A 19,804-nucleotide genomic window follows, 5' to 3' on the forward strand; every position below is an offset into this window, starting at 1 on the left:
CATACACATCTATACAGGTGATACAACATCAAAATATAAATCACATGTGGTACATAGGGCTTGTTCCGATTTACTGAAAATAAATGAACTGAATAGAGTTGAAATGAATTGTTTATGAGAGAAGGAAATTAGGAACTGACTGAACTGATTGGAGATGAACTGAAATTAAGCTGAACAGAACATGCCTTTTTTTTTTCTTTTGTGTGTGTGTGTGTGTGTGTGTGTGTGTGTGTGTGTGTGTGTGTATGTGTGTGTGTGTAGAGAGCCACAAGGGCTAGTAATGAGAATCAATCTCAATATCACATCGAAGTGGAAGGAGAGCTCTAATCACTTGAGCTATCCCTCACTCTCACTAAATTGGTGAGAATATTAGAACATCAATAAGATAAGGGACATTTTAAATGCTTTAAATATAAGAAGTATTTCACTTCAATTTTCCACTATTATTCCTAGTGTACTCAATTTTCTTGGTTTCTCTCCATATATATTAAACAACATTATGCTCTATAAATGAATAAATGATCCTTTATTTTACGTTTTGAAGTTACTAATTTTAAGTAACCATGTTGGAGTTACCATTTTTTGTCTTCATTTTTTAAGTTATAGCAATGAAAAAAAAAAGGTGAAAAAAGGTAATTCAAAGTTAATTACATAAAATTACAAGTAACTGATGCATAAGTGACCCTTTTATTAATTTATTTATACTTTAAAAGTATTTTCACATTACAACAAAGAGTAACTAAAAACATTAAACATATAGATTTCAGCAATATAATTGTTAAGTTTTTAATTTATTTTAGTTTAGTTTTTGACAAGAGGAACTGTGAAAAACAAAAAAAACAAAAACTACTTGAAAATCTTGCACAAAAATTATTGTTCACGAGCACGATAGCAAACCAATGAGCCAGAGCAATCTAGGATAGAGGAACCTTCCTAATACAGCAGATCCATACGAAATTTGATTCAATATAAGTACTTTGATCAAAATAAATATTTATGTAAACCAAATCCATATGAAATTTTGTACTCTCAAAATTTTGAATAATTTTTACAAAGTATTGCATTATTATTATTATTATTATTATTAATAATATTTAAAAACATAGCCCAAGAGGCTACTCATTCATTAGTAGGGAGATTATAATCCAAAAAAGGAACAATACAATCAGGGAAATTCGACAACCAAACTCTACTACCCGGCACCCACGGAAAACAATAAGCTAACTCGTGCGACATTATTCCCCTCCCCACGAGTAAACTCCACGAAACAAACTCAAAAGAATGGATTAATTATAAATATCATCAAAAATTAAATGAAGACTACTATCACCTCTCTCGTGTGCCTTGATTGCATTCAAAACCCCTAAACAATCACTCTCCACCACAATTCTTCTCGCACCAAAATCAACAGCAGCTTGCAAACCCAACAGTTTGGCCTTCGCTTCTACTATGCTAGGCTCCCATTTGTCTTCGAGCATCCATGAGGCAACCAGCAAAGTTGCACCCTCCGCTCCCCACAGCACAGCACCGGCAGAAGATCCCAGCCCCTCCCTCACTCCTCCATCGACATTCAGCTTTAAAAACCCAGCTGGAGGTGGCTTCCAACGCTATTGCACCCTTCTACCCCCATAAGTCGTCCCTGACCCCTCCCTAGCAAGCTCACCCATGGTCTTCTTTACATACTCCAACTATTTCTTAGTGTTAGTAGACAACTTAACCAACAGGTTAAACTTATGATTAAGGCCCAAGAATATGTTTTATACTCTATCACGCCTCCTCACACAAGAGCTCGTTGGGCTAGAAGTATGGATGCAACATGGAGCCTCCTCATACCCTGCGCTTAATATTCCACTTGAAAGTGGGGGGGGGGGTGGATGAGATTCGAACCCGTGACCTTTGTGTCACGCTGTCTCCGATACCATGTTATTAGTGGATCAACTTAACCAAAAACTTCAACTGATGGTTGAGGCTCAAGAATATGTTTTATACTCTATCACTTGGGATAACAGCCCTCACCCTCGAAAATCCAGCAATTTTCGCATTCCAAATAGCCCAACAAGTCGTGATAAATAAACAAACCATGATCAGAACCAGGAAGACTTTCAAGACATGACATTGCCATGTCCTTAAAATCACGAAACGTACCTCCCACCTTCTCCTTCAGCTCACTCTCCTCCCAAATTAATTTAGCAATCACACATTCTACCAGACAGTGCAACTCGGTATCCTCCATTGCTTCACAAACACTACACATCGCATCTCGATCTTGAATTCTCCTACTAAACCCTTTTGAGGTAGGTAAGATTCCTCTACAAGCCCTCCAAAATAAAAATTTTACTCTCGGAAGAACATTCGAATGCCAAATCTTGTTCCAGATTATTATTATTATTATTATTATTATTATTATTATTATTATTATTATTATTATTATTATTTCTTTTTTATTTTCACATGCAACTCTTTATACAAATCTTACGATTTAATTTTAATCCAGCATTGACAAGTTAAAACACTTTGAAAGTAAAGGGGCAATAAGTGGTTCGTGGATGCGCATGGTACATCAGTTCTACAAACACACACACACACACCACACACACACACAACGGAAAGTACATAGTATAGAAGTGTAAAAAAAAAAACACATTTAGTCAAAGTTAAAACAACATGTCATAGAATTGTAATGAACACATATCTAAAGTGAAAAGAACATATTGTTAAAATGTAATAAACGTGAGACTAAGGGATAGCTCAAGTGGTTTAGAACTTCCCTCTTGATTTCAAGAGATCCTGAGATCGATTCTCATCCTCGCCCTTGTGGCTCTTTAAACACCAAAAAAAATGTAATAAACATGATAATTTCTGAGCGTCTATATTAACTCAACTTTGATTTCAGAGCTATTATTAACAATGAACATGACACTATTTTATAAAGAACATGATCTTCAACCTTTGTCACATTATCTCAAATTCAACATCCAAATTCATCAAATATCAAATAAACAATGAATTTTATGATTGCAAAATATTCTAATTCAAATCTAAAATTACATAATTAATGAAAAATAAATACAAAATTACATTCAATCTTTTATTTACAAATCCACATATTCACCTTCATTCTCAATCACTCCATTAACAAAACAATGGTCAAAAGCACGACAAAACTCGATCTAAATGCGTAGCGTCATCTTTTATTGGTAGAATTTCTCTCTCTAAGTTTTCTATTTCTCTCTCTAAAGAATTCAAACAAGTAAAAATATCAGTGGAGATATTACAGATTTCTAAATTGAGATCCTATTAATATGAAAAATAATTATAATAAATCTTCAATTATGGAACAAATAATTCATTTAAAGATTGAAAAGCTGAATGTTCTTTACAAAACACTGTTATGTTCTTTCCGCTTTTTTCTTTAAGATTGAAAGGATGGATGTACCAAGCTTGGTTCATCCTCCTCCACCTTTGGGGCAAGGGATTCCCACCCTTAAAAAATCTCCGGTATCGATTAAACCTCTAATATCAAGGTTCAAAGGTATATCAACCCTTAAATGGAAGGAATACATATATATCATATACAGCTATATAATGCAATTTTTTTAGGTAAAAAAAAAATTAAAAAAATAAATAAACTCTGATCAAACATAAACCCTCACAATATGTTTTAATCCTGTTATGAATTTAATTTCCTAAGTTGTATTACTGTATGAACAGTATATATATACAAGTATACAACCTAAAACAAGAAATTAGGCCAAAAAAAAAAGTTTTTAGGGTTAAGAATGTAGAGGCTCCAATATCATGTCAATAATTGATTTTCCTTAGTTGCATTACTGTATAAAGTTATGAAAAAGTATATATATACAACCTAAAACAAGAGTTTAGGGCCGGTAACATTGGCCCATTAGCTATACAATATTAGGTTTAACAAATCCATTATTTGCTGGTTTTAATACTCTAAAAGTGAGAGAAAAGGGTAAAGATCACCCTTAGAATGTTCCTAATATTGATTTGGAATGAATATGACAAGAAGATCGATCCCGTAAGGTATACTCAATTTTTTTTGAGAAAATAAGGTATACTCATTTCCAATACACCAAGGTTAGCTCATTAACTATACAACCAATACGGAGTACAAGGTAAGAAATCGATCAATTAGATACGAGTTAGGGCTTGTTCTCATTGACTGAACTGAGCTGAGCTGAACTGAACTGAACTTATTAATTAGTGATTTTTAACTATGGATTAGTGATCTTGATTATTTATTATTATACATATGTGTATATATAAATATACATATTAAAATATTTAAGAAAAATATACTATATAATTAAAATATTTATGGATAATATATTAAAAAGATGAAACCCCAAAACATTTTAAAAACATATACCATTTAATTAAAAAATTAAATATTATTATGACAAAAGAACACAAAACACTTTGTAAAAAAATTATCACAATTAAAAAAAAGAAAAATAAAATAAAAAGTTGGAACGAAATTAAACAGAGCCAACCCCCCCCCCCCCCAACTGTATACCACTCTCTTTATTATTCTAATTAATACAATGTTATTATTAATTATTATTATTATTGTTATTATTATTATTATTGTTATTATTATTATTATTATTATTATTATTATTGTCGTTGTTGTAATAAGAGATTAAAAGAATGAAATTTGACTTTATATCATTAGCAATATCATTAGACATAAACTGAACTGAACTGAACTGAACTAAACTGAACTGAATTGAACTGAACTGATTAGAGCTGAACTGAAAATAAACGTATGAGAACAGACCCTTAGTTTTACCTTAATTTTACCAAATTCTAAAGGGACTATTTTTAACAGTTAGCGCTTATGAATAGTGCTACCCCTCATAAAGAGGAGAGAGAGTATCTAGAGAAAAAAGAGGTGGTCGGAGAGGTAGGGCGTTGGGAGGGGTTTGACCTCTCTTGAGTGCTGACCACTTCTCACATTTTACAGATGACTTCTCTTCCTTTTCCTTTTTTTTTTATTTAATTAACCAAATTTCTTCTTTCTTTCGTTACTTTCTCTCTCCTACCAACCACCTTCTTCCTGTCAGTCCTAATTATCAAATCAAATTTCCTATAAAATTCTCCATTTTTTCATTTACAGGTTTATCCACATTTCCATTACCTCATTTCTAGACTTTTTTTTTTTTTTTTCTTTTTCTTTCTTCTAGAAAAACACACATTATTTTTTCTGGGTATTTTCTTCTAAATTTCAACAATTTTTTTGATTATTTATTGGGGGGAAGAATTCCAGGTTGTATTTTTGAGATCCGCATTTCTATTTTTTTGTTGTACAAATATTCTTCATTCTTAATTTCATTGAATTTTCTTTGCTTCCCTTCAAAATCATTATAAATTATTTTACCGGGAATTTCTATAATTCAAAACCCTTTTCAATTGATCGAATTCATATTTTTCTGGGTTTTCAAGTTCCTGGATTGGGATTTTTTGTTAGATCATTTTGACCCGAAATTATTGAATTTTTCTGGGATAAGTTGCAATTTTTCTGGGTATTTCTAATTTCGTTGATCATAAATGGGGAATTGCTGTATCAGGCCAAATGGGGGTGAAGAAGTTGAGAAAAAAAGAGGGAAAAAAACGAAGGAAAACCCATTTGCAACTGAATACAAATATGGAGGTTCAAAATTGGTAGTTTTGAAAGAACCAACAGGAAATAATATTGAGGAGAATTATGAACTAGGTAGAGAGCTTGGTAGAGGTGAATTTGGTATAACATATTTATGTACTGATAAATTAACTGCAGAAGTTTATGCTTGTAAAAAGATATCGAAAAAGAAGCTTAGAACTGCAATTGATATTGAGGATGTTAGGAGGGAAGTTGAGATTATGAGGCATATGCCTAAACACCCTAATATTGTGACCCTTAAGGATACTTATGAGGATGATTATGCTGTCCATTTAGTCATGGAATTGTGTGAAGGAGGCGAGTTGTTTGATCGAATTGTTTCGAGGGGGCATTATACCGAAAGGGCGGCTGCTATTGTTATGAAAACCATTGTTGAAGTTGTTCAGGTGAAAATTTGTTGCAACTTTGAATTTTATGGTGTTTTGAATTTTGATCATGGTATATTGACATATTGTTTTTTTTTCTTTTATGTACTTGTGAGCTAGGAATTTGATCTTTTATTGGTAGTTTAGACTTGTTCAAATTTGGTTTAGAATGACATGCTGCTTATATATGCTATGTTGATTATGGTTTTTGATGAACTTAAATTCAAGTTAAAATGAAGAATGTTTGATGTTAAAAAAATTTGACTAATTTTGATGAATTGACAACTAGGATGCTTGTACAATCTATATAGTGTTTAATTGTTTATCAATGCGCTTTGATCATACGATCATCTAGTTTGAAGACTCCTTGTTTAGAATTGTAAGACTTTCGAAATTAAGAGGACTTCTTAATTAAGTTGACCTTCATGTGTATCGAGTTTTTGAAGACTATTAGTCTTGGAGATAGAAGAGGAGAAACTTTTGTGGTTTTGTAGTAGTTTCTGACTGCATTTTCTATTGATCATCATGTGGATTAAGCTCTTGTTGGCTAATTAATAATCAACTCTAATATGTTTATGATGTGTATATCAGGCATGCCACAAGCACGGTGTGATGCATCGTGACCTGAAACCCGAGAACTTCCTTTTCGGAAATAAGAAGGAAACAGCCCCTTTGAAAGCAATTGACTTTGGACTCTCAGTATTTTTCACTCCTGGAGAAAGATTTAACGAAATCGTGGGGAGCCCATACTATATGGCCCCTGAAGTTCTTAAAAGGAATTACGGCCCTGAAGTAGATATTTGGAGTGCCGGAGTTATCCTTTACATTTTGCTATGTGGTGTTCCACCTTTTTGGGCAGGTTGGAAACAGAATTAACACTCAGTTTTCTTATTTCAAGCTTATAACTACCATAGGAAATTGTCTAAATTTTTTTGTGTTAATTTTGTTGTTTACCAGAAACTGAGCAAGGAGTAGCACAAGCAATTATTAGGTCTGTATTAGATTTCAAGAGAGATCCTTGGCCTAGAGTTTCTGATAATGCAAAAGATCTTGTGAAAAAGATGCTTGATCCTGATCCTGCTCGCCGACTTACTGCTCAGCAAGTTTTAGGTAATGTCTCAAATCCATTCTTATTCATCTAAAACATGTTTCTTCTTAATGCCTTGCACATATTAGCTACATATAAATCTTTCAATTATGATCAATGTGATAACTTAAGCCTTTGCTATTCTTGTTGCAGATCATCCTTGGTTGCAGAACATCAAAAAGGCACCTAATGTTTCTTTGGGTGAAACAGTGAAAGCTAGACTTAAACAGTTTTCTGTGATGAATAAGCTCAAGAAAAGAGCACTAAGGGTAATGCTTCTACTGAATGAAACCTGGCACTTCACATATTCGATCAAGATTCTTTCTTAAGACGTGTGTATATATTAACTGATCTAATTACTGAATAATTACAGGTTATTGCCGAACATTTGTCAGTGGAGGAAGTTGCTGGAATCAAGGAAGGATTCGCATTGATGGACACTGGGAAGAGGGGGAAAATTGGAATTGATGAACTAAAATCCGGATTGCATAAGCTTGGTCATCAGATTTCAGAAGCAGATCTCCACATTCTAATGGATGCTGTAAGTACTGCAACTCTTTTTGCTAAAAAACTTTGGCCTAATTGATAACCTTGCACCATGCACACATTTCTCTTGGTGCTCTAAATTTTGCTTCAGAAGCGATTCTAGACTCAACACTTCGGTTACAACTAATACATCTGAAATTTCCCATATTTATGCAACGTTTACCAATCGTTGGATTTTTTCTAAGATTTTTAACATGTGGAGAATAACATACACTCCACTAGTCCACTCCCCACTCACAAGGTTTCTTCTAATTAGATAATCATGCAAATCATGTTATTGCTGTACTCATTGGACAATTATCATGAATATCATGCAGGGTGATGTAGATAAAGATGGATTCTTGAATTATGGAGAGTTTGTAGCAATAGCTGTTCATCTAAGGAAAATGGGCAATGATGAGCATTTGCAGAAAGCTTTCCTGTTTTTTGATCAGAATAGAAATGGTTATATTGAGATAGAGGAGTTGAGGCATTCTCTAGCTGACGAACTTGATGACAATAGCGAAGAAGTTATAAATGCCATTATGAGAGACGTCGATACAGATAAGGTTTGTAAATTTGTTCATCTTTTTAGTAGAAAGCAGCAACAATATGAATATGCTTAATCAGTAAGAATCTTTGCTTAATCTTTTGTTGCCATGAATGTAGGATGGACGAATAAGTTATGATGAGTTTGCTGCAATGATGAAAGCCGGAACAGATTGGAGGAAAGCCTCAAGGCAGTATTCACGAGAACGATTTAATAATCTCAGCTTGAAGTTAATTAAGGATGGTTCATTGCAATCGGCTAATGAGGGAAGATAACCCTTGGTGTGGTTATTAGAAGAGCTTTTGGTTTTCTTCAAGTTCTTACATTCTTGTTAGTGTTGTTTTGCTTTCATGAATTGAGATTCCCCTCTGTTTTTGGAAGATCGCGATAAGCCCTTATGAAGCCTAGGGCGTGCCTGACATACAAAACATATGTTTTGGTGTTCTCATTTTTTTGTGGAAGAGAATATCGAGTGAGCGTTTTTCTTCTTCTTTTCCCCATTTTTCTTGTAAGGGAGGAGGGGGGAGATTGTGCTGAAAGTATTATTCATGCAAATTCGAAAAAAATCTCCATTTTTCGGTGTAAATACATGTAATTTCTCAAAAATCACAAATCATATTAATTCATCATCCTGGTTTTTAATGATATAAATTGCCCCATACTTTGTAGATATCCTAGTTATATAGATATGTCAATTATATCATTTTTTAAATAGATTTGATGAAGCAATCTAACAGGAAATCTTCAGCAACACAAGACCTGGCATTGTGCAGTTGGAATTATGAAATTGACAAAGATATGTTGAAATTTCAATATAAACGTGTTGGCTCGGCATTGGCGATATATTAATCATATCATTACATTACTTTGTTTATTATATTGTTGAGCTTAATAATGGTGCACATGTAAATTGTAGCTCATTAGAGTAGAATAAATATGGGAGTAATCTATTATATATAAATGATCTATTCAAGTTTGGAGGGTTACTGTTTTTGACTATTGGTTTAGTGATAGGACTCCACTTGAACTTTTGTAACTTGCAAGTCATCCCAACTTTATTCTTTTGTGAGTTGGCTTCAAGGTTGGCTTCTTAATTATGTAGTTGTATATTTATAGGCATTAATCATCCAATGATCCAACTGTACAATAAAGTTGATTTTAAAAATAAAATAAAATAAAATATTCTTTCTATTTTGGTATGAAGCTTCTATACTTCGATTAATGTGGATTTGAGGTGTGTTAATTTTTAAGTAGAGAAATAGTCTCCTTTCTGACGTAATTGTGTTCTTAAGGCTCGAATCTTATGTCTTAAGATAAAAGTAGTACATAGAGAGGTGATTAAAACTTGTGGCGATCTTTGGTATCACTTATTCATGAAACTTTGATGACTCCTAAGAAAAGAATTTAACTTTTGGTGATTCAGTTCGATACAGTAGCAACTTTTGTGTACAAGTATTAACCGTGAGAGTCAAGCATGCTTGAATGCAATTCTAGCAATTTCAAGGACCTTTAAATTATAAGTAAACCTTTTGCTATAGTAAAAAGAGTATAGGGATGCATCTTCATGATTTTTGTCAAAAGAGTATAGTAAAAAGAGTACGGAGTATGAAGCACTGCTTTATTAAGCACTGCTTTAACCCTAGCTTGTTGTGTACTTGTGTCATTGTGTGAACTCCTGTCTCCATTTCACTAAAATCTTGTTTTTTAAGGGCATTGGCGGATCTTGACCAAAAATATTAGAGGGGCTAGAATTTGTATCTCTTTTACCTCTTGCTTAAAACTAATCCCCTATATCCTAATATTTTAAAATTGAAATTAGTTCTTTAAATTCATAAACTAATTAATGTACCGGGGACCAGATCCCAAATGGCCCCGGTAGAAGGTCCCCCTTTGCTTAAGGGAATTTAAATCCATCTTTCTACTAGAGTTGCTTTCACCGATTTCGGATTCTAGAGAACGAATAAAATAGCTCTATATAACTGGTAATAATTGTAGTACCTAAGATGATTTTGGTGATCAATGTGAAATGTGTAGATATCTCAAAAGATTATGACGACACTTCAATAACTAGAATCGCAGATGTAAAATTTTAATACGTTGATTCGACTACGTAATTTTTGAGAAGAGCTCACCTTGATTCGACTCTTGTCATCACGTTAGATGCTTGCTTCCTACCTAAAAAGGAAAAGAAAAGGACAACTTTCTAGTTGGTTGGCATTATAAGAGTAATAATTATGATCATAATATTGGACAAGACTCATAACAAGTGACCACAACCTAGAAAACGTATGAGGAAGGGTTGCATGTAAGCGGGGACTAGATATTCATTCGAAGGGCATGCAATAAGGTTGGAAAGAGCACCTTGCTCAATATTATCCACCGAAAAGAATCTAGTAATGACCAAAAATACAGTTGAGTCTTAATTGGCCACAATAGACATGGCAAATGGGTCGTTCGGGTCGAGTATGGGTCGAGTCAATTTTGGATCGGGTCATTTCAGATTTTGGGTATAATTTAGGTCGGCTTTCGAGTCGGGTCATTTTGAGTCAGACCTTTTTCGGGTCATATTCGAGTCGAGTCAAAATCAGGTCAAGTCATGTTCAGGTTTTTCATTTGTGGATCAAATTCAAATCAATAATTTTATATTTTGTTATTGTTATAATAAGAACTATCAAATCGGTTTATGAGCTTAGCTACGGTTGAAGATGACAAATTTGAATTATTTTTGGTACCAGACATTTTTAGTTCAATTATAAAGTAATTTTAGTTCGGGATATTTTGAATATTAGGTCTCTTCGAGTCAATTTTGGATATTGGGTTTGTTTGGATCAAATACTTCGGATCAATTTTGGGTCAGGTCAGGATCGGGTCAACTCCATTTTTAAGTCTTGTATGGGTCGGGTCGGGTTAATTTTGAGTTAATGGTTTTGGGTCAATTTTGGGTCATTCGGGTCGGATCATTGGGTCAAGGTCAGAATTGTCAGATCTAGGCCACACAGATATCCTAACGAGCATGAACTTGACACACTTGATAATGTCATCTAGCTTAGTTGTTAATTTTATGGGCGGTTCATGTGAGGCTGAATCTAGTCAATACCAATGTCATTGATGACTAGCTAAATAAAATGTATGTTGTTGTCTTTGTTCCTAAAAAGAGCAAAAAAAAGATCTTATTAGTTTTACAAAGTGACATACTTTATGAGTTTATAGAGTAGAACATAAGTGTTGATCATGTAACTGAATTGCTATTTGACTACAAAAATATACTCACAACATTGTAGATGTCTCTCATGTTATAAGATGCAATAGAGAGGGTATTATATCATTCTATTTCATATGACGTGCTCATTAAATTTGTATAAAAAGGCGAAGTGAAAAAACATACTTTATTTTACACAAATTGGTGCGAGAATTTTTTATAGCAATAGTATGCAACGATTTCCCTAAATATTGCTCAAACATAAATTTATTCCCTATATGCATTGGTTTAAAAAGTTATTCTCATAATGTTGTCTACGTAAGATTGATTAGAGCTTCATAGTTAAACATAGATCCGCTAATGGTAATAGCGGTTTTATACATTAAAATCGCTAACACCATTAGCGGTTCTAATAATTAAATAATATCACATATAATTTCTTTTTCACTTCCTTTTGTCTATTAGAACTGCAAATGGTGTTAGCGGTTTTAATGTATAGAACCGGTTCAGTGGTTCTATGTTGAAACCAAAAAAAGAAAAAAAAAATTATAAAGCTCTAACCAATCCCACGTGGACAATATCGTGGGAATAAGTTTTTAAACCGATATATATAGGGAATAAATTTACCTTTAAGCAATTTTTAGGGAAATCGTTCCAATAGTATGTTTGGTCAAAGTTATACTTTGTGTGTGGGTCAAAAAAGTTATACTACCTCCGGAACATATTATATACAACTTTTGCCAAAAATGGAATTTTCACATTAGATGCAACTTTCCCATTCTTTCCTTTTTTAGTAAATTTTTTTTAATGAAATTTCTCAAATACCCTTACTCAAAATATCATAAACAAAATTAAACAATTAGATCAGAATTCATAAGAATCTTAATTAACGTAATTCTTCTCACCAAATTCAATTCACCCAAAACAAAATCCAATCAACCTAAACTCACAAAACCCATTCAACTTCATTGTTCACAAGCCCTCCGACCACCACCTTTAACGTCACCGGCCACCACCACCTTCAACATCGTGTGCGCTCTCATTCTCTCTCTCCAGCGCGTTCGTTCTCTCTCTGTCGCAAGGGTCGGATCCCCTCTCTCTCTTCTTCTCTTAATCAAATCTTCAGATCTGATGGTTTAGGGGTGGTTGGGCTTGTATTGGGTGGTTTACGAGGTATTTGGGGTAGGTTCGAGTAGATCAGGGTTAGTGGTGGAACGTTTTGGCTGGTTTTGGGGGTTTTCGGGGTGGGTTCGACAGGACTAGGTCGCGTAGCGGTGGTGTGGGTTCAGGGTGGTTAGGGTGAGTAAGGGTGGGTTCGAGGTGAATTGGAGATGATTTTCGGTGTTTTGGGGTGAGTTGGGGGTGGTTTCGAGTTGGTTCAGGGGTGGTTTCGGGTGAGTAGGGTGGTTTTGGGTTGGTTCAGGGGTGGTTTCAGGTGAGTAGGGTGGTTTTGGGTTGGCAAGGGTGGTTTCGCGTGAGTTGGGGGTGGTTTCGGATTGGTTCAGGGGTGGTTTCAAGTGAGTAAGGTGGTTTTGCGGTGGTTCAAGTTGAGTGGTGGTGGTTTTGGGTTAGTTTTGCAGTGGTTCAAGTTGAGTGGTGGCGGTTTTGGGTTAGTTTTGCGGTGGTTTAGGGGTGAGTGGAAGTCGTGTTGATGAGGCTGCGGTGGTTCTATAGTGGTAGCCTAGTGGGGTGACTTTTGTTGGTGGTGGTGGTTAATTATCTTCATTCTCTCTCCTACCCTTAATTACCTACTCTATAATTCAGAACTATTATGATATTTTATCTTGGGTTCCGTGAGAGTTTCAAAGTTATATATAATGTGTTCCGAAGGTAGTACTTTGTTTGGTAAAAAAAGAAAAAAAAATTAAAAAAATAATAATAATAATAATAAATCTGATTAAGCATTCAATATTTATGGGTTTTATGGCCTTATTGCTTAACGCGGTCAACTAAAGTACTGAACCTATGTTTATTCATTTTGGACCCACAACTTTTAGCTCAAAATTTTAGACGTGAAAATATAAATATGAGAACCGAAGAAGGAATTATGAGATCCTAAAGCCTATAGTTATTTAGTTGGGCTCCAAACCCAAATTTGTAAGACACAAAGCCTAGCATCTAAGACCCAAAGCTTACAAAAATGAACAAAAAATGAACAAGAACCTGTTCTTATTGATTAAACTGAGCTGAGCTGAACTGAATTGAATTGAATTGAACTGAACTTATTAGAGTTGAACTGAACTGAAATAAACTGAACTTATTAGAGTTGAATTGAACTGAACTAAATAGAAAATAATCTGATGAGAACAGGGCCTAAGGCTTTGTTTAGTTCACCTTATTTTTACTTATTTAAGAAAAAATAAGTTCAGATCAGATCAGAAAAAATAAGTTCAGATTAGATCATCGTTTTATGTGCGGTTTTTTATCACTAAATATCTTTAATTCCGTAATCAAAAAAATTATAGAAATCACATATTAATAAAATTCACATTATTACGAATCTAACAAGACCCCATTTGATATATTTTTTCCATATATATTATCGTATATTTAAGGTTAAAGTTTGGTCAAATTTGACATTCAGATCAGATAAGATAAGCAAAAATAAGGTGAATCAAATAGCCTTAAGAATATATTTAAGCTTTCGTAAAAAAAATAAAAAATAAAAAAAAAATACTTAAGCTACTGGGTTAAAATCCCATGCAATGCACGATTCTTAAATATTTTTGACAAAAAAATTATAAAATATAAAGTACATAAAAGATAAGTACAAATATTTCCTTCGTTATGTATTACTCGCAACAAACATGAGCATTGCGGACTCCTAGGCAAAAGATATTAAGTGTAATTAATGAAAAATAAGAATATGTGTTTAGTATTAATCCAACTTTAAAAATAAATAAATAAATAAATAAAAACAAAAACAAAAAACAAAATCAAACACAACCACCTAGCACCACGCAACCGACACCACCTAGCACCACCACCACCTAGCACCGTACCACCACCACTACCTAGCAAGCCAGAAAATTCGAACCACCACACCTAGCAACCCAGAAAATTCGAACCACCGTACCCAGAAAATTGAACCATTGTACCCAGAAAAATTCAAACCACGTGCCCAGAAAATCGAACCACCGTACCTAGAAAATTCGAACCCAGAAAATCCGAACCACCAACCCAGAAACTTCGAACCACTGTACCCAGAAAATTGAACCACCATACCCAGAAAAACTCGAACCACCAATCTTGAAAATTCGAACCATGAACCCAGAAAATTCAAACCACCAACCAAACAACCAACGAACCTAGAAAATTCGAACCACCAACCCACGAATTCAAACCCTGAAAACCACCAACCCGGCACCAAAGTCGAACCACCAACGATCCACCAAATTCGAACCCATGGAATTCGAACCCAGAAAAAGTCATATCTGAAAAATTAAAGCTTTAATTGGTCAATAAAACCTTTAAATTTGAGCTTTAGCAACAATGAAGAAACAATAACAAAAGGAAGAGATGGAAAACGAAAGCGGCGACAAGGAAGAACACAACGACGGTGACTTTCGGCAATGGTAGCGGTCGCCATAGAAGGTTGCAGTGGTAGTGGTGGTGGTGGTGGTTGCCAGTGAAGATAGAGTGGAGATCGATGGTAGTGGTGGCCTGGTGGTGGTTGCCAATATAAGTGATGATGAATTTATATGGAAGGTGGTTGAATTTAGATGGAAGGTGATGATTTTGGTGAAAATGGTTAAGTTAATCAATGTTAGGTTTAATTTAATAATATAAAATCAGTAGTTTAATTAGGGTATTTTAAAAAAAAAAAAAAAGTAAGGGTAATTTTGTAAAATCACACAAAAAAAACTTACTATATAAGGAAAAATTTTGGTTTGTTGCAAGTAATATGTAACGGCCATTTTTAATAATTATTGCGAGTAATATGTAATAGAGGGAGTATTTTATTTGGGTATATATGAATTATGATTGTCAAACTCATAAGGTACAAATAGTTTACCTAAAGGTTTTGCAAAAAAATAAAAAATAAAAAATAAAATAAAAGTGGGAAAATGTTTCACAAGATCATAACAAGTGTCATTTGTTATTCGCTTTTAGTATAAGTTAATAGATTTTTTAGCCAAACAGTGAATGCTTCACTACAACTTTTGTTGATCATCTTCAAACTTTAGGAATTTTTTATGATAGAGTATAAAATATATTTCTGAAGCCCGGGAATATATTTTATACTCTGATCTATCACTCCCCCTCACATGAAAGGTCATAAGAAAGACTCTTAGGACTTGAAATGTGTGGATGCATCACAAACCCTCCCATACCCAACGCGAATTAATTCCACTTTGAAAGAGGAGTGGGTGAGATTCGAACCAATGACCTCTATGTCACGTTGGCTATGATACCATGTTAGTTAATCAACTCAACAAAAAGCTTAAAATGATGGTTGAGGCCTAGGAATATGTTTTATGCTCTATCATTTTATTTGATTTATTTTGTCAGAACTTATATTATACAAACAGGTGTAATAAAACTTCTTTGTGAGTGTGTCAAATAGGAGCGTAAAAAAACAGCTTGCATCAGACACAAGAGAACTACGAGAAATTTTGAATTTTGTTCTTCGTTCTGGTCCAATCCAAAACCCGTTAAAAATTGATCTATGAGTGAGCTGATTTTTATTTAAATTAATGAATAAAAACCTTTATATTGATTCTTACATCAACATGCAAAAACTTTACAAAGTACTCCCTCTGTCCCTTCATTTGTGCCCCATTTGAATTTACGCGATCTCCAATATATGTGTTAAAGCGTTTATTTCTCAATTTTCATACGCGTAAAAATTATAAAAAGTTAATATAAATTAAAATTATAATGAGATGAACCAAAAATATCCCACATGACTATATTTCATTTGATAGAACAATGAGAATTTATGGTCAAAGTTATCAAAGATTGACCCACATTTTGACAATGGGGCAAACAAATAGAGATGGATGGAGTTTTATATTATGAGTTATTTTATGTTGAACATTTAAAATAAGCATTAAACAATCATACATTTTATATTTTACCTTATTTTTCTTTCGACATTGTAAATATATTTTAAGATATGGAATTCTAAATTCGATCTGGTTCGATTTAGGTCCAATTGAAGAAGATCGGTCTTGTCTTTGGGTGGTGAACTTAGATTTTTGGCTTAATTTCCGATCCAAACCCGGTCTCCAAACCTTGAATCTTACATTTTTGGTGGTTTTTAATCGGGTTCATTTGGTCAGGTCTGGTCTTAGACCAATTGTCAAAACTATTTATCAATATAACTAAGCTTATAAAATCTGAAATTAATTTGTTTTTGTAGAAATAAACTTATATTGTTATAATGATTTGAACTTAATTTGAAATACAAGGCCTTGATGGCTTTTGGGATATCAACAATCTAGTGGGCTATAATGCACACATAAGTTGGTATTACTAGTGGATTTCATAGTATTCTTTAATGGAAGACTGATGCAGGTGGATAAATAACCTTTACAGTACGTATTCACGGCTTATACTTGTAAGACACAGAGGATAATCCTTAAATATTGGTATTCAAACATTAGTCATTTTGTACCCTCTATTGATAATAAACATGTTAAATTAAAAAAAAAATTTTAAAAAAAAAAAACAAAAAAAAAGACATTAAAGGAACAAGTTGGAACTTTGACATTCCCACAATTTCGTTCCAATTAAATCTATATCGAGTAATCTAATTTACTTGCTTCTCTATCATTGATGTAAGGTGATAGCTGTTCATTCTTGGTTAACACTCATAAACAACATACTTCCTATACAATAAAGCTTGCCGTAAAAAATAATAGATGATGTCATATTTCTCTACAACAAGAAAGATGATATTCAAGAAGTAGCAACTATATTTGGAATGGAGGGAGTACGTATAAGATTAGTAACTAACACAAACACGTCAATACGATAATCAATCACAAAAGTATAGTATAGTACAATTATATACGTAGATAAATGTAGGAAAATTTGTCAATTGCAGCCATTTAAAAAAAATTACAAATAGCAACCTAAAAGTTCTCATAAATTGTAAATTACAGCTCGATTTAACTTCTTCTTCGGTTTACATGTCAAAAAATATTCGGTTAAGGTTTTAAGGGCCATTTTAGCCCTTAAGGACCCCAATTGAGCTCGGAATTAGCAAAAAAATGACGTAAGTGCTACATTTTACGTAACAAAAATGTATCGATATGTGCAATACAACAAATTGACCTTTGTGCCATGAGTAAAATCGTGGCACAAGTTTAAAATTCCCGTGGCTATGTAATTTAGCCACAAAAATTTCAAAATTTACTCCCGTGGCACAAGAGGTCGTGGCTAGAAATTTGCCACGGGAAAATGGATTTGTGGCAAATTTAATATTTTATGCCACGTGTATTCACGTGGAAAACAAATTCACTTTCCATAAATATTAAGGTGGCTAACAAATGATTTACCACAAATTTTACCGTGGCTAATAAACATTGTCACCACAAATATTCCTGTGGCTAATGACCGAGTCCATACTTCTTTTTATGCCAAAAAATAATAATTTTTTTCCTAAAATTTTTCTCTTTAAACAATACACAAACGCTTACATATATAAACTTGAATATTTCATTAATAAATTATTGTAATATTACAATTTCATCAAAATTTTTGAATTTACAAGGCTTTGAATACATATATACTACATTACAACATCTATCACACAAGAAGCATCGTTAAGCATGGCATTTGGCACCACCAGCAACGATAATCACTCGCACCAGCAGCTACGATGAGCACTAGCACCACCAACGACCAGCTAGAACAGAGGGTGCTTCACTACTCTTTCCACAGTATCAGATAGCCCAACACTTGTTACAATAGTACGTCACCTGTTGCAACTAGACTCCAGAACGACGAATAACCACTCCTTGATGATCTTCCAGCCAGAAAGTCTATAGAAAAACCACATGGATATTATGTTTTTTTCAGATAACAAGGGAAAGTCCACCACTTACAAGATAACATTATATAAAAAGATGTGACAAAAATATGTCATCAGCATATTTTCCATGTTATAGAAGAATTAAAGTACCTCTTCAACTTGTTTCAAAAAAAAAAGTACCTCTTCAACAGTTTTTCTAATGATATTAGAGGGTAACTTGGGGGTGGGAGAAAATATTACAGGGTACTTACAGCAGAGGTAGTTCTACATAAAAAAGAGAGCATGAGCACATGTCAGATTAAGGGTTCAAATACTGCCCCTCAAAAGTAAATTGTATGTCATTACAATCAGTTTATTGGCACATTGAAAAAAAAAAAACCCTCATTTTCTCGTGGTGGAAAGAAAGGTGAGATGGAAGTGTTTAGAATCCACAATATACATCATCTTAATGCTATACCAGCAAAGGAGATAAAAGCAGAACTTTTCTCATGAATTTACTTCACTTGCAAATCATAATGGTGCTAAACAATGCTAATCACAACGACAAAGGTAACAAATATTGCTTCACTGCAACAATTAAGCCAATAATTTAACCACAATCTTAAAATAACTTTAAAATATCATTGTCAACACTAATTAAAACAATTAAGTCTGTTGATTTGCAATTTCACACTTTATTTCTATTTTTCACATTTTAATGTTGGATTTTTATTTTTCCTGGTATAAGGAGTGGAGCAAACTTGGACTGAGTTTTGAGTAAGATGGCAGCCGACGATGTGACTAGCAGTGAAGGCGGGATAGTGGAACGAACTGACAGCCATTTCCATTGAAGCGGCTTAAGAGTTTTTCCTCCACAGAAGTGGTCTGCATGCTTAGATCTAAATTTTGTTATAGTTTCACTAAAGGTATACATATCCACCCTGATATATTTATTAGAGATTTTAATTTCTCTCTATTTTCATCTTAAAACCCCCAAATTATTGTTCTTCAAATTAATTTTTTAGACTTTTCTTTAAAAAAAAATTAATAATATATGTATTTTTTATTTATTTATTGAAATTGGACTATGTAATTTTAAGCATCTGGGCAATTGATTCATATTATATGCGTATTTCCAAATATTATGTTTTTTTTTTCCCACAGGATTAATGATACTTGAAGGATGAAATACACAAGGTGCAGTTCGTTGAGTATATGATCAAATGAGGAAGTACCATGTGTATTATTGCTTAATTGTATCTTTGTCATTCTTAATCAAATTCAAAGTTAATTAATGTATGTAATATGTGATTGTTGTTTCATTATTTTCTTTTATTATTTATTATTACGGATGATTATTATTATTATTATTATTATTATTATTATTATTATTATTATTATTATTTTAAAAAAACATAAAGAAAAAGAGAACTG

The 19,804-nt window shown here is 33.3% G+C and overlaps 1 protein-coding gene across 1 annotated transcript; it reads left to right on the forward strand.

The window, feature by feature from the left end:
- The first annotated feature begins 4,952 nt into the window (after window positions 1-4,952).
- LOC145583223 (calcium-dependent protein kinase 20-like) lies at window positions 4,953-8,852 on the forward strand. The gene is made up of 7 exons (XM_081640408.1): window positions 4,953-6,069; window positions 6,640-6,907; window positions 7,006-7,158; window positions 7,289-7,404; window positions 7,509-7,676; window positions 7,999-8,229; window positions 8,330-8,852. Exons 1-7 carry the CDS (start codon window positions 5,572-5,574, stop codon window positions 8,483-8,485), a joined length of 1,590 nt encoding a protein of 529 aa, XP_081496534.1. The 5' UTR covers window positions 4,953-5,571; the 3' UTR covers window positions 8,486-8,852.
- The last annotated feature ends 10,952 nt before the right edge of the window (window positions 8,853-19,804 follow it).

The sequence above is a fragment of the Chenopodium album genome, chromosome 15, assembly GCF_948465745.1.
Source record: "Chenopodium album chromosome 15, dcCheAlbu1.1, whole genome shotgun sequence".
Taxonomy (NCBI): domain Eukaryota; kingdom Viridiplantae; phylum Streptophyta; class Magnoliopsida; order Caryophyllales; family Amaranthaceae; genus Chenopodium; species Chenopodium album.